At 45.2% G+C, this 26,017-nt stretch overlaps 1 protein-coding gene across 4 annotated transcripts in view; it reads right to left on the bottom strand.

Moving 5' to 3' along the window:
- The window catches only part of tns2a (tensin 2a), a 51,112-nt gene that overhangs the window by 1,577 nt on the left and 23,518 nt on the right, over nt 1-26,017 (bottom strand). For 3 of the 4 annotated variants that reach the window (XM_070839004.1, XM_070839001.1, XM_070839005.1), the window contains exons 4-25: nt 18,282-18,320; nt 17,850-17,891; nt 16,763-16,812; nt 15,898-16,081; nt 15,594-15,644; nt 15,371-15,493; nt 13,622-13,686; nt 13,098-13,181; nt 11,385-11,497; nt 10,881-10,941; nt 9,473-9,548; nt 9,045-9,174; nt 6,586-6,651; nt 6,349-6,465; nt 4,592-6,172; nt 4,174-4,339; nt 2,581-3,818; nt 2,304-2,435; nt 2,018-2,113; nt 1,812-1,889; nt 1,044-1,121; nt 693-861 (exon numbers count right to left, since the gene is read on the bottom strand). In XM_070839004.1, the coding sequence (XP_070695105.1) occupies nt 693-861; nt 1,044-1,121; nt 1,812-1,889; nt 2,018-2,113; nt 2,304-2,435; nt 2,581-3,818; nt 4,174-4,339; nt 4,592-6,172; nt 6,349-6,465; nt 6,586-6,651; nt 9,045-9,174; nt 9,473-9,548; nt 10,881-10,941; nt 11,385-11,497; nt 13,098-13,181; nt 13,622-13,686; nt 15,371-15,493; nt 15,594-15,644; nt 15,898-16,081; nt 16,763-16,812; nt 17,850-17,891; nt 18,282-18,320 (4,739 nt within the window). The remainder of the gene's footprint in view (nt 1-692; nt 862-1,043; nt 1,122-1,811; nt 1,890-2,017; nt 2,114-2,303; nt 2,436-2,580; nt 3,819-4,173; nt 4,340-4,591; nt 6,173-6,348; nt 6,466-6,585; nt 6,652-9,044; nt 9,175-9,472; nt 9,549-10,880; nt 10,942-11,384; nt 11,498-13,097; nt 13,182-13,621; nt 13,687-15,370; nt 15,494-15,593; nt 15,645-15,897; nt 16,082-16,762; nt 16,813-17,849; nt 17,892-18,281; nt 18,321-26,017) is intronic. The other variant, XM_070839003.1, reaches the window with a different exon arrangement.

The raw sequence follows: 26,017 nt of genomic DNA on the forward strand, positions 1-26,017 counted from the left end.
AAAAGTAATTGGTTTTTTTTCTGTTTGTTTGGTGATAACTCTAGTATTAATGAACCAGGACCAAAATGTCTACATCCACTAAAAGTGCTTGTTTTTGCCACCGACAGGCTCAGATTGGTATTTGAAGTGTCTGACAGCATTATGGAAAGAATCCCTACAGAGATAAACGTGTGAGATCCTTTTTATTTGATCAAAGATTGCTGTTATATCACTCGGTTCACTGCCACCACACCAGAAAAGTTACTGTTTTTGTCAATCACTGTGTTTGTGTTTTAAAGGGTGTTTATGTGTTAGACAATATTTGTCCAGCACAAATTAGACAACACACAAACAAACACACTAACTGGTCGAGGCAGCAGTAGACCAGCAACTCCTGTGCTCTGTGAGGTAAGATTCCTGTTTCTGTCAGTGGAGTGTGGTTGGTTTGAGGAGCACGACACAACAGCTGTGTCTGAGCCTGTCAGTGGCACTTTTAGTGGACGCTCTTTGACTGGGTGCACCGGCCCCAAAAGATTACTCTGCAGCCATCACCGCCTGTTCTTGGCTGCCAGCAGAGGCGATTTACTGGAACCGTTTCCAAAGATTTTTATGCCTACCAGTCATTTTGAATACAAAATATGCAAAAAAAAAACAAATAGAGCCCTGGATTTAAAACACCAGTGATATCCTTTAATCCGTGGGGAATTTCTTACCTGCGCTGGCTGTCTGTCAGTGTGATGCCCTGTGATGTCACCTTGAACTGGACCACAGTGGCACTGGGACGCAGGTTACGACCCAGGGTAGCATCGGTTGCCTTGGCGATGGCCTGGGGGCCGGTCAGAGACTCCGTTTCCACGGAGTTCAGGTAGAGGACGTTACAGGCTGAGGAGAGAGGGACGGAGCAGTGAGGTGAAGGACATCATTTTAGTAATGTTGGTAAATGCATCCTGTTTGTTCCAGTCTGCACCATTTAGCCTTCGATTGATCCAGCAGAGAGTCACTCTTAGACAGAACGTTCTACCTATAGATGTGTACAGATAATAAATCCAATATGAAGAACTCACCTGCTCCTTGTTTCAGCAGGTCAGCGGCTGTGCTCATGTTACTCACTGGTTGAACCTCCTGCACCTCTCCCGTCAGATCTGACAACAGAGAGATGAATCAGGATCAGTTCTATTAGATGAAAGTGCTTCTTCTGTACAATCTCGCCACAGATGATTATAAGAATAACTTAACTTTGCTTTAATACAAAACATATATTTTGGGCAGCATTGTTTTCCAAACTTTTGGTTTTCTGGGGACCCACTTTTTTTTTTAGAAATGATCAACAAACCCAATTCACAATAGACCAAATCTAAAACCATCAGATGAGCAATTTTGCTGCCATTTCCACATCACCTGATATTATCTTGAATAGGTAGACCAGCCATTTTGAAGAGATATGCTTTTGATAAATCACAACCTTGTTTTATGCAGGCATAACTAAAAACATGAATGAGATGAAATAAATGCACTTAGGTGGAGTTAACAGGCACCAGTCTGAAACTATGAGGTCTAACTTTAGTTAATAGAAATACTAATGAGCTCAAACATCCAGAAAGAAATGCTTGATGAAAGAACTTAGATGAAATTCTCTAAATGTATTTGGAAAAGCAAATCTAATCTCCTGTGAGCCATGTGTGGATCACAGCCCAGTCTCTGGGAACGACTGCTGGACACTATTCAGGGATTTTTAACTAGGAAAACTAGTGTCATTTTTTTTCTTACATTTTTTAGACAAAATGAGCGATCAGGAAAAGAATTGACTACTAACACAGCTAAGGAGTACCAACCTTTCTCTGAGATTTTAAGGGCGCAGGGCAAAGAGATGGGCGTGATGGAGTGCTGGTAGACTAATGCAGAGAGACTCCCTGTGGAGAACAGAGAACAGTAAAACAAAACTGACACACCAATCAGAAACTTTCTTTGAAATGCTAAAAATACTTCCCCTGAAACACAGACATGAATAACACCCTAAAGCTGGAGGAGGAAAACTTACCGAAGTAGGGCTCATTCTGACATCCTTTAATCTTGACTCCTCGGGGGCCTGTTTCTATGAGGAAGTGTCTGACCAGCTGTTCCAGAGGGTCGCTCACTGCAACAGCAGAGACTGGCTGTGAACAGGCTGCAAATATCATTGTCCACCAAAGACAAAGCAACAGCTGAACAAGTGAAATGCCACAATAAATAGTCTGAATGGCTTCATCGTGCTGCTGCTGCTGTTCAACAGAGGGAGCAAAAATGTGAAAATGAGATATTTAAATGGTGTAAACACATGTTTTTACCCTTGCTGTTGTGGTTGTTGACGTTGGGAGGAGGTGTAGCCACCTTCAGGGCCAGGCCATATGCCCCCTGGAAAGAGTTACTGTCCCTGATCAGGAAGGTCCCGGGCTCTCTCTCTTTCAGAGCTGCGATTGCTAGGATTAAATACCGAGCCAAAATATTAGGGATTTCATGTGCTGTCATTTCTTAACAATAACATTGTGATCATTGCCAAAGATTTCTCGTTAAAGTTGGAGAAAAGACCAAAGGACATGCGGTGCTTTACGCTCTCAGACCTACCCTGCTCTCTGGTGATGCCGGGCTTGTACCAGAACCTTGAGCTGTCCTGAACAAACTTCACACTGACCCTGTTCGCGTTCTCGGCCTCCTCAGACGCCTCTCCGTCGTTTTGGCCTGCAGGGGGTGCAATCTCCCCCACGGTCGGAGAGAACGTGACGTGGTGCTGATGCTGGCCCGTGCTGGGAGGCACATGGCCCACCGCCGGCCTCGGAGGTCCCACCCCGTCGTTGGGTGAACCCGACTGGGCGGGCGGGTGGCGCTTCTCTGGTAAAGGTGGCTGGGGGTGAGGAAGGGGGATGGAGATGGTGGAATAGTTGGAATAGGAGGATGGGTGCAGCTGAGGAGTGTGAGCAGGGTAGCAGGGCCTCTTGTTAGCGTCCAGAGCAGGAGTGAGTCCTGCACTGTGCTCCATGCCGGGGTAGTGGTGGTGTGGGGGTCCGTGCTGCTGGACGTGGTTCGGATGGTGGGGGTCAGACCCGCTCAGCATCAACCTCCTACCCAAAGTGGCAAAGCCAGGGACGGGGGAATCAGAGACTGGGGATCCCTCCATACTACTGGAGGCAGGCTGGGGGGAGGATGATGCAGCTGGAGATCCAGGGGCAGATGCAGTGTTGGGGGTGGAGGTGATGGTGGGTTTAGAGGCATCTGGGTGAGGTTCCCTGGTTGGAGAATATCTGTCAGCCTGTGCCGGCGTCGGTCCTGTCAATCCGGTGGCTTGGGTGTGGGTCTGGGTCTGAGGCTGGGCCGCTGTCTGTGCCACAGCGGAGGGCACAGCGGCAGCCTCTGAGGGATGGGGGGTGTGGGGAGGTGCAGGGTCAGGCTGGGAGTGTGTATCTGGTGCAGGCGAAGCATGGACAGGCGATGACGGAGCCTGGCAGAGTCTCTGGTTTGTTGCAGTCGGTGTTGCAGAGTCATGAGAGGAGCTGTTCTGCGTTGTGGAAGCGGACAGTGTGTCTGGGCTACAGTGCTGCTGTTGGGGGGGAGTGGTGGGGGACGGGTCGGTTGGTCCAGTGCAGTGGTTGTATGGTTCTGTCTGTACAGGTGCGGTCGTGTGTGACTGCATGTCTTTGGCGGCCTGCGGCAGGGACGACGGCTCCGTGCCGCTCCTTTGGCTTTCTGGGGACTCCTGGATGATAATATCGGCATGGCTCTGTCTGTCCGGGGGCTGGGGAGCCTCGTAGTCACTGCTGATGATGTCTGTGGTCCGGATCTCATACTCTCTCCCTCCTGGACTGGGGCTTAAGAGGAGAAACATGAGTATTACTGTTATAGGCCTGCTGGTGGTCTTGTGAAGTGTTTCTAAAACTTCTACTCTAACCTACTTCCTGAATCTTTACTGTCATCAATACCCCATTTCCACCTTGCTGTAACATGATCTGTATCAGGATATTTTCTCTAGACAAGGAAAAACACCTGCTAGCAACTTATTACTATATTTCCCCCCTGCTGAGATATTGTGAGCAACATCCTTAAATAACCATAATCTCTGCGCGCTACAGCTGAAAAGCTTTCATGTTTCTCTCCCACCTGGTGTAGTGGAGCACTCTAGCAGAACCTACTATCCCACTTAGTGGCAGTCTAAGCGTGGAATACCTTTCCTGTGTGCGTAGAGGGCTGCTGGTGTGGACGGGAGTGGGCGGTCCGGACATATCCGACGGCGTGGAGCATGCAGCGTGGCCCTCCCTGTTGACCCTCTTAAAGGAACCGTGGGCAATGTGATCCCTCCAGCCCACACTTTCACCAGAGCTGCGAAGGCCATCTAGAGAGGAGGGGAACAATGAGCTGGGGTCATAATGTGTCCTTTGCTGCCACGTTCTTTAAAAAATTCAGTGCTTGGGTTTTGGGTTTAAAGTGGTGCTGCGATGAGGCAGTTTGTGAGTAATGTGCGAGGCATCTGTCTAGTTCAGCAAATTACTCCGCGCACGCTGTTGTTGATTATGGATAATTTATACACTCCCAATTCCCGTAAGGAAAACACATTTCTGAGCGTCTCTGTTTTGACGTGACTCACCAGTGTGTGAGTCAGAGCTGTATGACTGCTGGGACTCTGGGTGGTGGTGATGATGGTGGTTGTGGTTATGCTCTGCTGGCCCATTGCTGTGGCTGCAGGGCCCCGTCAAAGAGGAAGCTGGAGGCAGCGGGGATGTGGACTCGGACTGGTAGCCTGAGGCGTAGCCCCTGCTTTCAGACGGAGAGGGCTGGTAAGGCGAGCAGGGGCACACCTGGCGGGGCGTTTGGTAACCGCTGCTGCTGCTGCTGTACTTCAGGTCCAGGTGGGAATGAGCATGGGACCTGGACGCCTCTGGGTAAGCCGGGTGACCCGATGGCAAGGGGTCAAATGTGAAAGCTGGAAGATCGTGACCCTGTGGGCCGTAGGAGGCTACGGTGGCCCTCCTGTGCCAGTATTCAGCCTCTCTGTCCCTCTCCCACTGCAGCTCAGCCTCCCTGTCTCTCTCCCAGTGGAGGGACAGGTCTCTGCCCCGTCTCAGCCCAGGATCCCTCTCCCAGTGGAGGTCTGACCCTCTGGGTAACTCTGCCTCCCTGGCTCTCCTTAGCCCTGCTTCTCTCTGCTGAAGCTCTGCCTCTCTGTCCCAGTGGAAGCTGTCACCTCGGTCCAGCCTCAGGCTGTGATAAGCCGCAGAGTCTTCTCTCCTGATGCTGCAGTCTCTGCAAGGGCAGCCTGGGGGGGGCAGACTATCCATTAGCATTATGTCATGGTAAGTTGGGCTGGTGGAGGGTTTGGGGTGGTGTGGGTGGGGATGGTGGTGACTGTGAGGCGGAGGAGGGTGGTGGTAGGGACTGTAGTCATCTTCTCGACAGCAAAGGCGACCAGAGGCAGAAAGAGGGTGGTGATGCGGGTGGTTGTGAGAGTGAGGGGTGAGGTCTGGTGATGGGTAGGGGCAGATATGCCGAGATGAGGGAGTCTCCGAGCAGGAGCGGAGTAGGTAGTGCGGCGGGCCGCTCTGGCGGTCCCACACCAGGTCTGGAGGTGGAAGCGACTGGTGGGAGTGGGGGCTGTAGTGCTGGCACAGATCCATGTGTGACGGAGGAGCAGCTGGGTTGGGGCTGGCAGAGGGGGTTGCCCCGTGGTGCCCGTTGGTGCCGGGAGCGCGGTCCAGGCAGTAACCATTAGGCATGAGGAGGGTGCGGTCACAGCCAGGCTCGGCACAGCGCTGGGACCGGTACCCATCCCGGCAGGAACAGGACCGACTGAGCCTCAACGTCCCAGTTCTCTCAGAGGGCAAAGAGTCTCCATCGTCCAAGATGGCGGTCTCTCGCTCTCCATCCCGGTTTCCTTCTATGCCACCGAGGAGACGCTCGAGCTCCTCTCTCTCCTGTCTGGTTGGCGGTGGCGGGCGAACGGGCTCCTCCTGGCGGTCGGGATGGATAGACGATTGGTTCAAACTGAAGGAATGGGCCGAGAGGGCAGAGTCAGAACCCTGAGCGATGAGATGATCGGGCCTATCGTCTGCGAGGCCTGCCGCCGGGCTGCTGCCGTTGGTTGAGGTGAGAGAACCAGAGCCGGGTCCTCTGCGCTTCTTTATCTGAGCGTAGAGGCTGCCATCTAGAGGACCTCTGGTGTGAGCAATATCTAAGAACAAAACACAGAGATGAGAGGGCTGTTATTATAATGTTATATATATTTAAGGTTTGACACAGACTAGGTTAGAGTTAGGATGAATAGAGATGGCAGTTTCTTCTTATAATTAACCCTTCATTAGTAATCACTTCAATCAAGCTAAGATGGGATATGAAGTGAACAGTTACCCTCCAGGCTGTCCTGGTATCGCTGGTTAAAGTTCTCATAGGAGTCCCAGCGAACCACTGGGTCAGCAGTGTTGTAGTCGACTGTGACAGCCGGGTCGTTCTTCTGGTACTCCCGACCTGAGGAAAGACATATTTCATTTCCCCCTTTTTTTTTTTTTTTGCCTTCATTAAATATGGACTAAACTATTGAAGCAGAAGAGAGATTTCATGTAGCACTAATTTGAAGCAATAACCGACCTTTGATTTTCTCGGGTCCAGAGGAGAAGACGAACTCCACGGTGGCATCAGAGGGAAAACGCTCGTCTGGAGGGAGGAAAAGGGGAAAAACGCTCAACAATACATACAGTGGATAATAAGAAAAATATGCTTATGATAGTTTTGAGTTCTCTCTACATTACAGTCGACACATTTAAATTTAAATGTAATCTAAATGGAAACCACTATAATAGAAATCAATGTTTCTGCTCCAATCAAATATACGAATATTGGCTTGTCTGGAACCAGACCAGGGACGTCTCCATGGCAACCGCCATGTTATCGCCGACGACCGCGAAAGAACTGAGGCGGGTTTTGGGGAACTGATGAGCAACACATCAGGACTTACTCCTGCCCTAACTCCAACGCCACCCCTCCAGCACGAGGGCCGTGGTCCAATGGCTCGCCTACCGGGGCTGGAGACTGCGGCCTGCCTCCTGCGGTGCTGGATATCTCTACTCCCCTTTTCCCCTCCCCTGTTGCAATTTTGTTATTGTCATGTGATGTGCGAAAAATTTGTGCTGAGGTTTTTTACCGGTACCACACTGCACTCCACATGAGTACAGTCGTGTATTTATGTACACATGTAATGCTTCGTTTAGTGTAGTAGACTGAGCAGCACATAAATAACCTCCTTTGCTTTACAGACCTGCCTCTCAGCTACACTCGTTCTGTCATTTCGGAGAAAATAACACCAGGGAGGAAATGAGGTAATGAGCATATTCATTATGGACTTAAGCAACAGACCACTGCTCACGAGGCCGACTTAACTCTCTCAGAGGTGCAGTTAAGAGACACTAACTCCTTACATATAGTACAACTCATTCTCAATATACTTGCCTCCATTAAGCTGTGATTATGCCCAGGATGGAGATTAAGCCACCACTATTATGGGATTTACTCAACCACAGTATTATGAGTCCACCCTAGGCAGCAAACCACTGTGAACACATTCCCACGGTGCTGCTCTCCAAACACTTATTAGTCAAGTTATTATGTCAATTAGTTGTACGGTGATTATGCTGCAGCCATTAACAAAGTGTGGCTCAGTGACAATTTAAGAATATCTGAGGAAGGGAAATCAGGAAAATCCAGTTCCTTTAAAAGGAACAATATAATTTGTTCTTGAATATTTAAAGTGAGATTATATAACTTTTGATATATGGAATAACACAACTCATAATAAAAAGCACTCTGAACTCTTAATATACTCATGATGGCGTTGCAGCTAGTTTGAATCTTCATGACTCTTTTCTTCATAATTTACCACACTGATATGTGATATAAGGTAACTTTTTAGCAAACACTTGCACATTTACACATCCAGCAGATATGGAGCAACACTGGTATTCACTTGTCTTGTTTTTAGGCGCACTTAGTGAATATAAGTCCTATATTCATTCTTATTTTAGCTCTGTTTTGAGTCTCCACAGATTGCTGGCTTTTAGCTGCTAAATGCAAACTCTACCAACTCCTTCTTTTGGAGAGATTTTTTCAAGTCAAGTGGATCCCTGTGTTGTTGCTGGAGGGAGTGTGGATCGGCCTCAGCAGACCATGCTCATGTCTTTTGGTCATGTCCACATATTCAGCCTTTCTGGAGAGGAGTGTGGCATTTAATATCAGAGACTCTGGACTTGAAACCAGACTTTTCTTTTGCTTTCCTCTACCTGGGCAAAATCCCCAGTGACCTCTGTAAAAGTGACAAATACCTCCTGAAGATCTTTATGGCAAAAGCGATAATAAAGTGCTGGCTTCAGAAGTTACCCCCCACCACTGCCCTTCTTATTAATATAATCAACTCCATCCGCTCAATGGAAAAGATGACATTCTCACTTCGACTCCAGAAGGAGAAGGGGGATAAATACTGGGGAAAATGGGACTACTGTAACCATATAGACTCTTAGCAATCATATCTTTGGTTCTCTATGTGAAATTTTGTACCTGTACCCTCTTGTCCTGGCTTACTGTAATTCATTTTTTCCCGGCCCTCAACTGTTTGTGTTTTTTTTGTTGTTGTTGCTTTTGCTGCTGTTTATTGCAAAAAAATAAATAAATAAAAAGTTTAAAAAAAAAAAAAAGTTGCAAACTCTGTCTGCTTTTTGGTAGCGGTGTCCAGTGGGTTTCTGGAGCTTTTACTCTGAAAACTACACTAATGAGAATAATGAGAGTGAAACAAGCATTAAAACCAAAAACAGTGAGCTGAAAGACGCTACTAAGGGAGCTGCACAGTTGGGCTATAATTCTCTGTGGCTTCACATTAAAAGTAGTCATGTGATCATTGTGAATATAAACATACTAATTTGAGTTTAAATTACTTTAAGGGGATGCAGATACAATCTTAGCTGCTGTGCATGTCCCATACCACACTGCTCTGCAGTACCAGTGCAAAATAGATACAGAATTAATATCGTCTATCCTCTTTACCGCCTCAGTAAACGTACCAGTACAAGCTTCGTCCAACTCCCCTTTGCCAAACCAGAGCTGGGATCCGTGGACGGTGCAGGTGTGGAACTGCAGCCTGAACACGGTGTCTCTGTCGGCACTCTGGGCTCTCCTGTGGTAGCATTTGACCTGCAGGGGGCAGCAGAGAAGGGGGGCACAGATCAAGATGCATGAGGGAGCTGAGCAGTCAATTTTAAGGATCTGTGTTCCAAAATACACTTTCTGAAATGCCAGACTACACACAAGTGGACAAATTATGATTCCTGGTTAACAAAGTGACAAAACCTGTTTCAACACCAAACTTCATGAGCTATTAATCCAAGTATTTCTCCGTTTTTTAAAATATAATTATTAAGTCATGATTGCGACCCCACCCATGTCAGGGGTCCTCTGCTCTGCTTGTCATTTCCTTCCCATGTGAACTCACCATGATGTCACCTTTTAGCAGCAGCGCCGGCTCTATGGTCACAGACAGCCGCCTGCCTCCAGTGCCTTGAAGGTCACTGTGGACAACACAGAGTACACAAACAACCCTGTGAGATAACTACAAGACACAGCATGTGACCAAACATGGACAAACTGGGAGAGGTTGATTTGTATGTTTTGCATGCCGTCACAGACTACAATAATGATACAAATACAATGTGTGACAATGTAATGTGAGTAAATGGTTGATTTTAGCACCCTTTTAATTATGCCGCTTTTCCACTAGTACCTACTCGGCTCGACACGGTTTGGTTGGTTTTCCATTGCAATTGAGTACCACCTCAACGTGGGTGGGGTCATCATAGCAAGGCGGGCCGAAACTCATCTGACGTCATTTGTATGCGACACAATACACAACAACACACAACACAACTAAGAACTCGTTGGACCACGGTGTTGGTTTACGTGCAGCCACTTTCCACGTTTCACTTTTCGCCAAATGATAAAAAAAACACCTTGTCGCTGTTTCCAGGGTTTTAAAAATGGCGGGCTTGATTTTTGTGAACAAGTCGCTCACATGACTCATCCAGTGGCGTCACTCCCTGGCCAATCAGTGGCCTGCAGTATGTTGACGTCCCATTTTCAGCTCGACTCAGCTCGCTTGGAACCCCGGCCGAGTAGGTACTAATGGCGCTTTTCCACTAGTACCTACTCGACTCGAAATGGTTTGGTTGGTTTTCCACTAGCGATAGTACCTGGTACCACGTACCATTTTAGTACCTCCTCGGCCGGGGTTCCAAGCGAGCTGAGAATGTGATGTCAACATACTGCAGGCCACTGATTGGCCAGGGAGTGACGTCACTGGATGAGTCATGACAGCGACTCGTTCACAAAAATCAAGCCCGCCATTTTTAAAACCCTGGAAGCAGCGACCGGGCGTTTTTATCATTTAGCGAAAAGTGAAACGTGGAAAGTGGCTGCATGTAAACCAACACCGTGGTCCAACAAGGAGGTGCACATGTTCCTGTGCTTGGTGGCTTAAGAGAAGATCCAGAGGGAGCTAGACGGAGCCGCAAGGAACGATATATACGTCGCATACAAATGACGTCAGATGAGTTTCGGCCCGCCTTGCTATGACGACCCCGCCCACTTTGAGGTAAACCAACCAAACCGAGCCGAGTCGAGCTGAGCTAAAACTGTGTAATGGAAAAGCGCCATTACATTTTCCCATCACAGTGGCTACATTCACATTTATTTCCAAGAATAATGTTCTTTTCAAGTTTATTATCTTGGAAAGTCGATGGTGCAAACAATATAGCTAGTAGTTAAAAGCTGGATTGAAGAAGAAAGATGCCCTTTGTGTAATTCTTGTCTTCACGTCGGCCTTTTTAAAATCAGTAGAGACTCACTATATGCCCGAAGTGTAGACCAACTGCATGGACTGGTAGATCTTCAAGAAAGGGTAGTAACCTAAAGGGAGGAGGGAGACGTTTAGACATAGCGAGCATTATCAGAATGAAGACAGAGGAATGTGCTGACTGCCACCCCCGCCTTCTGGACTTGATCATCAGATTAAAGATAAACAGACTAGTTTGTGTGGGCGAGGGGTGAATGTGACCATCTATGAGAGCAGCGTTGACTGGAAAGCCTGTCAGAGCACCACGCCAAGACAAACATCACATCGCATATACATTTTTATCTGCATACAGAGACATAGTGTTCACGTTTCCCTCCATCATGTCTGTGGGTGAAATAAGTATTTAACAACAGAAAGAAAGAAAGAAATATCGCAGGCTAAATGATGTATCTCACATACAATATGATCACATAAAGGAATAGAGATGTGCCCATAATGATACATATATTAGCAATAGACAGATGTATGTGTGATGTGACAGACTAAACAAACACACCTCCTTCGCCCTGGAAGTTGGGGAGTGACGGGATGAGGACTTGGTGGAGAAAGAGAGGGCTGCTGTTCATCTTAATGGTTCCAGATAGAAGGCTCCCAAAGTAATAGATATACCTGAGAGAGAGAGAGAGAGATCCTTAAAATGGGGGGAAACTATCAGATTGAGATCATGAACAAATGTATTTGCAGGAGGACAGAAAAATGCAAACAGCCCCCGGAGCAGACGATGCTGCTGTCAGACAGCCAGCAACAGTGGTTCATTCAAAAGGAGAAAGTGAGACAGATAGAGAGAAAGGAAAATATATCCATCTCTTGTCTAAATATTTTGCTGGTTTCCTGGTTGAGAAAATATTTCTTGCATCTGTCACAGTTGAAGTTGATTCAGGAACGGCCATAAATCGGTTGTTAGACTCTTGACATTGTCGTTTTCTGTCTTTTATACATATTGCAGCAGCACTCGTTTTTTAAAGTCCCTGTTGTTTGTGAAACACTCAGTTTTACTGATAAAAAAAGACTTGATAGTATTATTAAGGAATATCACAAAGCTGGTGTGAAGTGGGATGGATTGGTACATTGGTAAAGTTAATGTCAGTGGCTCAGAGTTTAAAAATGTGCCTAATCAACTCCCACTGACAATGGCTGTGTTAGGAAATGGATCAACATCGGGATATCAGCTCAATAATGTTCTGCAAGACCTGCATGCAGCTATTAAATCGTCATGTGATTTTAGTCCAGCGAGCTCCTCCAGAGCTTAAGTATGACCAGGCTTCACCTCTAGGCCACCGACAATCAAATTAAGTTAGTCTCTTTTATCAGTAAGTCTTATCACACAGTTGGCATTCTGTGGGTCTTTTACTCTTTTATGTGGCGTCTTCTTTTGCAGAGATTTAACCAGTTTAATGCCAATGTCCAAATATTCTACCAAAACAAGTTTCCCATGACATTATTTTGCAAGGGCACCGCAGGGCATCGCTGCATCCTGAGCTTAGCGCCACCCAAGAGGAATCGTGATGCGTTTAAAGTCCTGAAAGTAAGTGTTTCTCCCCCTATACCAGAACCATAATGAGTTCAGTCAGACCTTCTTCCAGAGACCAACCGTGTAGTCCGGCTATGTGAGACTAAGGAAAGGATGATGGAAAAGCATACGAGCCCATTTTGACCTTCATTTCACTTAATTCTTATTATTTTATCATTACTTTAATGCATTTTTTAACACTTGGACCTGCCACGTGGCTTCCTTACAATCGTTTTGACCGTTTTCTGACCCTTTTTCGCAGCAGACATTTGGACTCGCCATAGCAGGAACAGCACAGGTGATACTAATAACATCAACAATAGCTCCGTTATATTCAAGTGCCCCAGTAAGCCGTGACAGTGAGCCAGCACGCACAATAGCAGGACCCTGAAACTGAAGCAGCAAAATGTAACTCAGTCATTATTCATTTTATTGTTTACACCTGTGCTTTTCCTACTGTGACATGGCAAAATGTGCTCCATGACAAAGGCCTGAACCTGAGGGTGAAAATAAATCAAATCCAGCAGTCAGCCGTACGAGGTGCTTGAAGCTAAAAGCTGTTTTCTCTTGCTTTTCCCTTAAATAGGATGCTGAGGCGGGATGCATTTACTAACCTCTGCTATGATGTGGGCTACCCTCAAAAACAATCCCACCCACCCACCCCAACAATTTCCCCTCATTTCCTCCCGTGGCCTCTACCTGTTCTGGGACGGCTGGAGGGAAGAGGACACCTTATCTTCACAGAACTTCCTCATGGCGAGAGTACTGAGAGCCTGGTCCGCCCTGCACATTAATGCACACACACACACACGCACGCACGCACACACGCACGAACACACACACACACACACACACACACGTACTTGAAGCCAACAATTTCCATCATGGGACTTGCACCAGACTGTCTAGATGCCAGAAAGTACATGGAGAGGATACAGCTGGCATTGGCCACAGGATAAACCAGTTTCCACTGTTCCTGTGCAAAATCCATTGGGCTTAATTCATCAAATGACTTATCAACAAAGTTTGAATGGAAATCATTGTGCTGCATATAAACTACAACACATCAGCCACTGGATAAACTGTTATAACAACATATTTGGCTGCATTTAAATCCACACTGCACATCAGTTCAATAATTCTGTTAACGTCTTCCATATGTGGATTCTTTTTAATGAACGAGAACATGTCAAACTGTGGCTTTGGACGTCTCACACACTCACCCTGCAGAAATCTTGCTGTAGTGCATGTAGGCTGCAATAATCACGCCTGTTTTGCCTTTGTTGCCCTGTGGGAGGGAGAGGGGATAACAGGGGTCAACAGTGGCCAGTCCCGATTTCATCTTCTTCTGTGGTTTGTACTGAAACGGCTAAATTTCACAGCAAACAAGACGTGACAGTTTTGACTGCAAGGCTGGTTTCTGATAGAGAGACATAGTTGGGCAGAGAGAGAGAGAGAGAGAGAGGGAGAGACGGACACAAGGCAGGGACTTATGTGGACAAGAAATTTGAATTCAAATTAAAAAGCTCCCTGTGGTGTGTTTTTTTTTTTCCCCACACCGGGCGCTCCGAACTTCCTGACACATTCCAAAGACATTCCAGCCACAAATTCCTAATGTGAACCCCCCCCCCCCCCCCAAAGACAGCAGTAAGAAGGCTGCACCTCCACACTGAGCACAAATTAAAGCTTGTTTTGCTAAATGTGTCTCTCAGTGCAAGATTCTTCATTGACAAGACCTTGTTTATTTCCATCACTGGCCTGATCTGCAGCTGGGAAAGAATTGCCTGTAGCTAGAATGTCCTGGAGAGCCAGCAGACCACAGAAGTAGTCTGGTTTTAGTATCTCAGTTCTCCCGACCAAAGCCAATAAATAAAACTTCACAGACAAGCCAAGGGAGCTCAGTCACTCGCCAGTGTTATCTGGTCACTGTTTGGTAGCGGTGCCGCTACTTTCCCCAACAGGAACTCATCACTAAATGATGTGTGACGAAGGAGAGGTGACTTGTCGGAGTTAGATCTTGATTGTATGCTTACTTTGCTCGTGGGGGTGGAAGCAGCTTGTTGGATTACATGGTGCACTCTGCAATTTTGGTTTTAGTTGAGCTATATTTTAACTGCAATATCTAACTTAATTTATTGCTTTTGACATCTGAAATGGAAGTCAAAGGAGTGATTAAGGCTGATTAAACGTGTACAAGCAAGTAAAAGAAACTGTAAGTGCCTCACAAGTTCAGATGTGTCCATGACTGCACTTACAGCATGTACCATTCACCAAAATATGCATTCTGCTGGTTAGTCGTGTGTTTCTGCAGCATTGCTTCATACATTGCTCCCACACAGCAGTGGGATGAAACTTAGTACATTCAGCATACTGAAGTCTAATTTTGATGCACTTGCACTTTTCTTGAATACCTTTTTATGCTAAATATTGTACTTTTTACTCCATTACATTCATATGGCAGTTATCAAGTTACTTAAGATTTTACATACAACACATGATTTATTTCTAAATATGATGCATTGTTATTCACCAAACAGTACAAAATTAGCTCAATTCTCCTGTAATATCATACATAATGACACTAAACTTCTATCACATAAAGGGAACTCTTACTATTGATTAAGTGCATTTTGCTGATCACACTGCAAAAACTTTGGGTACTTTAGCAGAGGACCTGAAGACTTCTTCCACCAGTGCCACCTGACAGCAAAATTGGGGACAATATGGCCAATAGTTGGTGTGCTAAAACTTACATTCTTAAATTGCTCATAATAATCTAATTATGTGTACTAAATGATACTTCATACTAATATAGTTTTGACTTTGAAATCACTGCTTCCAGTTCAGCGTATGCCGCTACCTCTCCACCAAGCTTAGCTCATTATTACATTTGGATACATCTGCCTGTTTCGGAGCCTGGGAAACAGTGGGACGCCCGTCTGAAAAACCCCGGTGGCCCCCTGAACTCTGACCTTGCAGTGCAGGACCACCACGTGCTGGGGGTCGGAGGTCAGCCACGTCTCCATGGCCTTACATATGGCACAGATCTTATCCAGGGGTGGGGCGTGGAGGTCTGGCCAGCCAAAGTCATGAACCTGGTGGTTGAGATGGAGACAGACGTCATGTGTTTTTAAAAGGAGGACTTAAAACTAAAGGCTGCGATCTGAACGAGAATTAGGAGAAGAAGAAATCCACCTTTGGATTTAGGCGTGAGATATCATGGCGCCTCTCGGAGAGGTTCAGGAGCTGGAACAGAGAAGATGTTCAGAAAATAAAGCCAGTAATCGTTTCAGTTATGTTATCATGGGTGTGACGGAGGAAAAAACAAACACACTGCTAATTTGTGGGTAGCTAAGTGTATAATGCAGCTTCCTGTGGCTATATGACAAAACATATTGTCTCTGTTGTGCAACAAACATCTTCAGCTGAATTAAATGGAAGCAGGGAGGCCAAATACCACAAACTTCAAAGGGAGCTGTGAGCGTTTCTGATCCCTCACCAGAAATTTGTCCTGGTGTTTGGACTTGAGCATGGCAGCCACCTCCTTCAGGTTGAGACGGTATCTCTGCTCCTCCAGCTTCGGGGGGAAGAAGACGGAGATGATCCTCTCGGTGATGTAGGTCAGGTCGAAGTCGTAGTGGCGCTCCATCACTCTCTCCATCACGCGGTCCACGCTGAAGCTCCTGGAGAAGGAATGATTTAAAAGAGGAGAGGGAGCAGGGGTCACACAGAGAGAGTCAAAATGTGAGCGTTGCTGCAGGTTCGTTTGCGGCAGCACACACACACACACACACACACACACACACACACACACACACACACACACACACACACACACACACACACACACACACACACACACACACACACACACACACACACACACACACACACACACACACACACACACACACACACACACACACACACACACACACACACACACACACACACACACACACACACACACACACACACACACACACACACACACACACACACACGAATGAAACTCCTGTTTTAATGGATGGAGAGAAAAGAGAAACTGGAGGAAGAAAGGAAGAGAAACTGGATACTGTGTGTGGCACACGCTGTAGGTCAGATCAAAAGCAGATTTGCTCCGTCACATGACTGACACTAAACCTTCCGGAAAGAATGAAGGAGAGGCGGCCATTAGTCTGAGGAACAAGTGACAGAGGGCAGAAACAAAGAGGACGCTGAGTAGAGCACCAGCGTGGAGGAGCGGTGCCGATGTGGAAACCTGCTGACGTTTCTTTCACTGAATGATTCCTGGAGAAAATTCAACCATTCCAGCGTCCACTTCAATAATGTGTATTCTGAGAAATAAACGAGATGCCCTTTACCTTGGCAGGGTGTTTCTCTGCTTGGTATAGGTCAGAGACTTGGTGGAGCCCTGTAGGGAAAAAACAAAACAAAACACACAAAGATACATTTAAAACTCACAGCTTATAAATAACTAACAATCACTTCAATGATCCCCACATCTGGACACGACCAGTGGTCCCATGACACAATTAAAATGTTCCAGTCAAAGTTCAGATGCTTTATTTGCTTTATCTCATTTCCACGTAATGAACCAATAAGATTAACCGCACAGTATCTATCTACAGTTACAATCTGATGACAAACAAGGGAGCAGAACAATTGATAAAGCAATTAAAGTGAGTTATCTAGAGGAGCGCAGGTCTGTAGTACATAGAAGGGACATCATATTATCTAAGTTTCCTGTTTTTTTTGTTGTTGTTTTTTTAGGAGAGGTACATGTTTCTCAAATTAACTAATAAATAAATGTGATATTTAATATTTCCAAAATATCATTATATGGTTAAATACTCTCATCAGACTGAATAAGAAGAATTTATACTTCATATTAAGTGATGACCATCTTTTATTTGATAGGTACGGAGCATGTAAATGAACATCGGCATAAAAATAGAAATAAACATGCCAGAGTTAACAAGAAGGCTTATTTACATCTGTAGTCCCGTGGCATGAATGTGTCGTGTTTGGACACTGTTGATAATAATATTCAGCCCAGCGAGGCATGTTTATTATTGTCATGCAGTTCTCAAGAGACTTCGTGGCTTTTCGTCCAGCGCGGCTCTAAGAAGAAACTTTTATGGCTCGTAAAGAACATCTTTAAGGAGTTCACGGCTTGTTTATTCCTTATTTCCACAGATTCATATCTGGTGTTCGTGGCGTTGCTCTTACTTGTTTAGTATGTGCTAAATCAAAATTCAGTGAAGCCACAAACAGGTTGTCCATGACAGCTCTGGAAATTTCCAAGATACATAACATGACGCTGGGGAGATAAGTGGGTGGGGTGGGGTGGGGTGGGGGGGGGCATGGGGGAAGATCCAGATGAAAAGTTTGGGGGTGAGGAGGAGGACGATGAGGAGGAGAGAGGATGGGAGGTTAAAAAGTGCTCACCAGGTGCTGGGTGTGTCGAGAAGGAGCGGTCCCTCTACGCTGCTGGACGCAAGGAAGGGGCGGATGAAGGAGAGGAGAGTGGGGTGCGAAGAGGAAGCAGGGCGAAGGGAGGAGGTGGGAAGATGGAGGAGAGAAAGGGAGGGGATACAGAGGAAGGAAAGGAGAGTTAATTAAACAAACAGACTCTCTAATGGATAAACATTACTACTTCCTGTAGCAACATCAACTATTTGCTTTTCCTCCGGACTGGAAGCCCGCAGCGCTCCAGGAATGAAGCTCAAACTGGGTTGAGGGGCCTCGGCTTCCCAAAAGGAACTCAGCAGGAGGAAAGTAACCATACGGTGGTTTTGGGAAGCCATGCTGAGGCTAGACGGGGAAGGAAAACTAGACTTGAACACAGGGCGGATATGTGAGGACGTGCAGGAGACTTACCAGATCATTGGAGGGAGGTGGGATGCATGCAGAGGTCACCTGGAACACACAGAGATAGAGACATGTGAATATAACAGTCTCTCTCACACACACACACACTTTTTGTCTCAGGACAGAGGGAAGGAGTCAGAGTTGATTAAGAGCAAATGCTTCCTCAGACAATAAGATAAAGATGAAGTCTGACTCACTACTGGACCTGAAGTCCGTCTTAAAGGAGTAGTTTAACATTTTGGGAGATGCACTTGCTTGAGTTTGCTTAAGAGGATTGATCTGTATGTTAATCAGTATCAGCCTCTGTTACCTAGGCTACGCTGTTGCCAACAATTAACGGAGAAAACTCTGTCTGAGAAGTAATATGAGGAAACATCTTGGATTTGGCACCACAGATAGAAAAATTAGTGGATAAAGTCAAAACTGCTGACTTTTAAATGTCCTACTACCCGACAGTGACGTTAGCTGGTCACTAGCTTAGCTGGCGATGGAACGAAACAGTTGTGGCATCCAACGGCACATAAATTTTGGTCCTTGTACAGGTTAAATAAAATAAATCAAATGTGTCGATCAGTGAGCTTCAGAGTATTTTTTATTATTTCATTTTATTTATTTATTTATTTTACTTTTTTTTTTTTAGATATTTTTATACTTATTTGCTTCCCCCTGTTTATGCTAAGCTAAGCTAAACATCTCACCATATTAACCCATCAGACAAAAGAGTGGTATCGTTCCCCTCGGTTTACAATAGAGAAGATAACAGCATCTCCCAAAATGATTTAACATCAAAACTGTCCACAAAAAAAAACTTAGTCTGGCGTACAAGTAGCACGGTCACATGACTGGACGACTATTTAAGTATTATAGTCATTCATTCACAATTCAGGGGACCAAATCTTATGTGTAGAGAAGGAGTAATGTCAGTGGTAACTCTGTAATGTTGTGCAGGAATGTGTAATTGCAAAAAAAATAAATAAAGACATTTAGCCTTGTATCTCAATTTGTCAACTACTGCTGGGAATGCTGCCCATCTAAGAATAAAATAGTATTTCACCATCAGACAGCTCAGCAGTGCAGCTCGTCGAGGCCAAACTGGAGCGAGCGACATTTTTCAAGAGCGACATGATGATGAATAAAGCACAAACACCGTCTGTAAAATTACTTAGCCAATACAAGTACAGCTGATGTGTACAAAAATGTGACGCATGTGAAAAGCCAAAAAACACAGCTACACAGCTGGAGGAGCACTGGGACAGAAACACACACACACACGCACAGTGACACGTCCAACTCCCATGTCTGTTATGGGCCTTCAGGTCAGTGAACTGTGACCAAAGCTGAACAGCAGCTCTAATGAAGGGGGCTGAGGCCACAGTCAAGCTTACGTAACACACACACACACACACACACACACACACACACACACACATGAAGCCGTGTTCCCGCTACATGGCCCTTTTTGGACTGTTTATTGGACACAGGAAAAGGGCAAGGGCTTGTGTATATCTCATTGTGCACAAAAGGGAAGTTACACAGGCCCTGAACCTGGAGGTGTGTCACCTCAGTGTGTGTGTGTGTGCTGTACAGTTTGTGTTAAATCTTTCTTTCTTTAGCGTCACGCTCAGCCTACTGTTGCATGGACGTAGCTACAGAAGTCAACAGGAAGGCAGAGGAACAGATAATGAGCTAAATCGAGACTCGTCATGTTTGACAGAAGTGGCAGGAAACGGGTTCAGGTTGAACATCGGCTATCAAACGACTAACTGGACATTGTTCCTATACGACTCACTCTGAGAATTAATGGGTCTTTCCATCTCCGTAGGGAAATGAATCCCATAATCTCATCCTGTGTTGTGGTTCCTTTTTTATTCCCGACCAAATGCAGAACTGGATAGGTCTGGGCTGGGCCAGGCTCTATTTTCTCTTAAATCCCTCTGGCTAAAGCAGGTCAGTTTCGTTTTATTGTTGTTGTTTTTTTTCTAAAACCAGAGCATGTGAACAATGCATTGTGTTTAAATAGCACATGTAAAAGCCTCCTTTTTGTAAAAAAGTCCACGTAGCCACATATTGAACTCATCTGCCTCGATGAAAATGTGGCTTTCAGTCTGATCCGCGCTGTTTAAAAGCTGCAGGGCTGGGCCTGATTCTCGGGCCCTTTACATGCAGTACCTACTCATTTGATTCTAGTCAACTCTACATTTCCAGCCACCACAGAAATGACCTTGTTTCTGTCCTCCTCCTCTCCCTTTACATTTTGACCCTCATTGCGGGACAAGATGCTTCTTTTTCTCTTCTACTGTTTTATTTCTTCTTCTGAGAATAGCTAGCACTCTTTTAAGCTTCCAATTTCATTTTATATATCTGGAGTTAACGTTCAAAACTGCAGCTTGCGGTAGTGACCAGAGACTGAATACAGTCATGCAGGGTCGAACATCTTTTTTTGATATCTCCCTGGAGTTCTCGCCGAAAGCTGTTTCCCCCTGTCCAAGGATAAAGACCTGGGATCCTGGGATTTATTAATATCCACACTTGTTTCTTTGTGTGTGTTGTTGTGATTATTGTATGCACTGATACACAGACGCCTTCTCCGATCATCATTAATACTTTTACATGCAACTGTCAGTTTCTTCCCGTTATTTTTCATGCCAGTTTTTTTCAGTGCAGCTGTGTGGCAAAATAGTTTATAAGAGAATGATGCAGAGTGCAGAAACTGTCAATGTGAACTACAGTTCAACATCAGACATGCAATCAATCACATCATGATGTCAGTAGCAATTATCTCTTAATATAATAAATATGAACGTGCCACTGACAGGCTCAGGTTGTTAGTCAAAGTGTCTGACAACATTACATGCTGGGATAAAGCTACAAGATCCTTTTCGTTTAACCAGAAACAGGCATTACACATTACTCTCTTCAAGCCACCAAACCGCACTGATAAAAACTATTATTTTATCTTGCAGACCACGGGAGTTGCAGTTCTACTGCTGCCTAGATAAGTTAGTTTATTTGTGTTATTGTGTGACTTTGGTGCTTTAAAAGGTTAGTTCAGATACAACACAACATTTGTGTAGCACATAATAATACAAACAAACTAACCAACCAAGGCAGCGGTAGACCAGTAACTGCCTTATTCTCTTGTGAGGTAAAATGACAGTGTTTGTCAATGGAGTCTGGTGGCTTTGTTGAGAGCACTGTAACGGTTGTTTCTAGTTTAACCAAAAGGATCTTGCAGGCCTCTGTCTGTAAGGATTCTTTCTGTAATGCTGTCAGACACTTATAATAACAATCTGAGCCTGTCAAGGGCAAAAACACGCACTTTTAGTGGATATAAATTGGCCGATGAGGTTGCATTACATCCCTGGTAGCCTGTTCTCAGCTCCCAGCTGAGGCGATCAACTGGACCAATTATAAAACCTTTTGCACCCACCAGTCATTTCAAACCCAAAATATGCAGAAACAGGCCCCATTTAAAATACCAGAGTCATCCTTAACAATCAGAATGTGTACTTTATAAAACTGTGAGGATGGAGAAATATGTTTTTGAGTGAATGCACTATTCCAGGAGGACACTGTAACTTGGGGAAAATCCTGAGAAATTCTGGGAGGTTTGGCAGGCACTGCACGTCACCGGGTCAGCGAGCGCCTCATTCCTGCTTTGTTCAATAGAAGCCATGCCACAAAACTCATAACGAAATCTGGTGGTATTGTTGGAAAAAGCAGCAAATTCAACCAGCTTCTAACAAGAAAAATCAAAACCTTCTGGAATCATCTGCTTGTTCCAGTTTCTCCTCACTCAGCCAGTCCTGGAAGAAGTACACTCAGTCCACATTGTTATGGCTACAGTTACCCAAATTTGACTTTGTACCCTGTATTGCTTTTGTTTTTGAATGCAGCACGAGTCAGACTTTACCTGGGCTGACACGTTCACAGTCCACATTCTTTCTCCATTTTTTAATCTGTGCCTCTTCTCCTCCATTTATTCCTCTACATCCCTCTCTCTCTCTCGGTGCCCGGTGAAGGGGCCTGCTGAGGGCGGCCGCTAAGCCAGAACAAACACGCCACACCAGATTCCATCTTCCCAGGCCAACACTTACGCACAAACTTCCTGCTAATAGACCTCCACCCATCGCTCTCCTTCTCTTTTCATCCCTCTTGCCTCCTTTCCCTCTCATCTTGTTCTCTCTCAATCCATTAGTCTCTCCCTTCTCTCTCTTTCTCAACTTGATCGGTTAAATTTTCATCATTTCAAATCTTTTTTCCGTTATGTCATCCGTCTTTCTTCCAAATCTTTTACTTCATACTTCCTCACTTTTGTTTTTGTCCCTACTTCTCTTCCTCTGCACTTTTTATTTTCATCTCTCACTCCAATTTCTCCCATCTCACCCTCTCTCTTCTTTTGTTTATCCTCTCCTCTTCTCTCGATCTCAATACTTCCTTCCCCTTTAATCCGTTCCTTTTTGTTTTCTAACAAATACCTTCCTGTTTGTCTTCCTCTCGCCTTTCCATCCTCGCACTGAGCTTTCTTGAAATCTTTTGATTCACTGCTCTTTCCTTTCGAACCCTCACTGTTGTTCTTCTGTCTTCATGGTCCCTCAAGTGTCTTGAAACTGGAGGGTCACACAGTTTGATCCTCTGTGGCCACCAGTAACCAAATATCCTTGAAAAAAGACCCACGACAGGCTTGTTCTAACTTGCTCTGGATTGCTGGTTACATGCTTAGTAGCATGACTTCAAAGTGACTAAAACAATCATGCCCATCACGTCTGTTTTACTATTTAGCTCTGTACAGTTTATTCTATACAGCTTCTCCTTCACCCTCAGTAAAGCGCTGCCCTCCGCTGCCTCCTCTCAGGTGGGTCCAGCTGGCGACGCTGAGACCCAGAGAGCCGTGACCCCCATAACCCTCTCCGCCCTCCTTCCCTTTTCCCGGCCCTCTTCCCTCCATCTCCATCTGCCAGCCCTCTGTCCTCTTCCTCTCGGCCCGTTTTGTTTTGCAGCAGTGGCCCAGGGTCCTCCAGCTCTTTGCATGCTCTTTGATCCATCAAAGCCAGAAGAAGCATAGCTAATGGATAATGCACAGCTCTCTCCTCTCAACGCATGGCTTGAGAGCTGTGGGCTTGAGAGGGATAACTAGGGGGTGAGGTAGCAGCCCTGGTATGTTATTGGTGTGAGAAACGGTGGGTGAGGGCAGTGTTTGAGTGTTTGTGCCTGCAAGTGTACACAGTACAGGACAGTACAGATAAAAAAAATAGGGTTTACTTGTTATTTGTGGTAACTGAATTTCTAAACTGCACTGACCATATGACCCAATGCTCGCCCCATTTGAGGCTTCTGCACTTCAGACTTTACTTTGTGATTCAGTCACACAGCATTCCCTTTATGAAAAATTTAAAATGTAATTTTTTTCTGTTGTACTACAGCGAATTGCATATTTAAAAGTACTTTTATGATATCACAGATATCAGCTTTCTGCACACAGACTGTGCTGCTCCATTCTGCTCTCCTTGTCCTTAGCTCCTATGTACATTTAATCAGCTGAATAGGCCAAAATATTGGATATATAATATATACCGCTTTGCCCTGGCGAACACTTCTTTCTGCGTGGGATTAAAACATCTGTGAGATCACAAAAATACCTTCAAAGACACAACTTGCTGCTGGAAAACAGGTAAACATCAACAAGGCTAACCCAGAGCATCAAATGATGCGTCATGTGACGTCATATGATGCGAAGCAGCCAGCGTGCGTTACACTTGATGTTCCTCCCAACAATTGAACTGAGAGGAGAGAAATTAGATCCTGATTAGATCCTCGGTTACGTAGGAGCGCAGCACTCGTGCAGCATTTCCTTTGATGGTTAGCTGCAGGCCTCATAGTCTCCCCATTCCCTAAGCCCCCTTGGGACAGCCAATCAGAGAGCACTGATGAAAGCTGCAACAAATCAGCAGTGAAAGACGATGCTGGCTATGACCTTATGCGCTTTCATCATCAGTGAGCTAGAGGAGAATCCAGGGGCCTTGAAGTGAACAGAAAACAGGGATATCTTACAGCATTAACGCCCCAGAGGGCATTTTTAACTTACTGTGCGAACAATAGTGATGCAGCAGGTATGTCAGCATTAATCAAGCACCTACAGACAACTGACTCTACTAAGCATTGCAGACAAGATTAGAGAAAAAGAACAAAGCAACCTCACAAACTACTTCCACACTAATTTGACCTCAATCCCTCTAAAACAGCCGTTCTGGTTAATGTGACGAAGAACTACACATTCCCAAACCAAGGCACAGTCCTATGCTACCCTCAAGGCTCATGCTTGTAAAGAGTTTGGATTCCTCTGGGATTTCCAATCCTGGGCCCTATTTTGACATATTTTGGGTTTGAAATGACTGGTAGGTACAAAAACCTTTGGAATTGCTCCATTACAACGCCTCCGCTGACAGCCAAGAGCAGTTAACAACCAAGCTACAATGGCTGTAATGTAATCCATCACGGCAATTGCACCAGATTAAAGTAGGACCACGAAAAGCGCCTGTTTTTTTGGCAGTGACAGGCTCAGGTTGTTATTCTAAGTGTCTGACAACATTACGGGAAGTCTGCAGATACAGACTTGTAAGATTATTTTGTTAAACCAGCCTTTACATCGTTTGTTTCAAAGCCACCAAAATCCATTCACAAAAACAGTCGTTTTACACGGTAGTTGCTGGTCTACTGCTGTATCAGCTAGTTAGTTTGTGTTATTGTGTGACTTTGGTATTTAAAAAGGTTAGTTCAGATCCAGTGTAGTACAATAGCACTGTAATAGCAGTGTAACCCACAATAGCAGTGTAACCCACAATAGCACAAACACTTGGTGTGTTTGTGCTATTGTGGGTTACACTGCTATTGTGGATCGATCGAGGCGGCAGTAGATCTGACACCCCTGAGTTTTGCAAGGTAAAATGACTGTTTTTGGATTTGAATGCTGCAATACAATGGCTGTTTATGCTCAAACAAAAAGTATCTCACAGGTTTATCTCTGTATCATCCTTTCTGTAATGATGTCAGAATAACAATCTGAGCCTGTCGGTGGCAAAACAAGCAGTTTTAGTGGACAGCCAGGTGTAAAGGATCACAATACAGCTAATTGAGCTTGTTTGACGTCCCTTCTGAGTTGCTGGCAGAGCTGATCTACTGGACAAATTCCAAAAATCTTGGTATCTACATGCCATTTCGAACTCAAAATATGTATAAAATAGAGCCCATGTTTAAGAATATCCTTTAAAAATTGTCTAAGCCAATTGAAAATATCCCAAACAGGAGGAAAAGTAGTAATAGGAACCATTATTTTAAACTGAAGTGTGCTGGGATTGGGAGATCACATGCTCTATTTTTAAACAATTACACTGCCTTTGCACTTGCCCACTCGGTACAACTATATATTGTGTGTTTCATTGCCTGCTTCACTGGGTTATAGGGGATGATAGGAACATACTACTAACGTGCACGCTGCCTGCAGCTGTCATCCACAGAGAAATTGTTTGGGAAGTTGTTTGTCATGTAAGCTACATGCAGGCTTGGAGAGGATTTCTGGAATAGTTCCCACTTTACAGATACTCATGCTCTTCCAATTAAGTATCTGAAGATACAGATTCAGCAATGTGCCTTTTGTGAATTCCATGCACACGTGAAAGCTGCTGAACAGAAAAATAAAGTTAAAGTCTCTTTTACGAATGTCTGGCGGTCAAAAATGCAGATGGTCT

This window comes from Pempheris klunzingeri, chromosome 11 (genome assembly GCF_042242105.1).
Source record: "Pempheris klunzingeri isolate RE-2024b chromosome 11, fPemKlu1.hap1, whole genome shotgun sequence".
Classification (NCBI taxonomy): Eukaryota; Metazoa; Chordata; class Actinopteri; order Acropomatiformes; family Pempheridae; genus Pempheris; species Pempheris klunzingeri.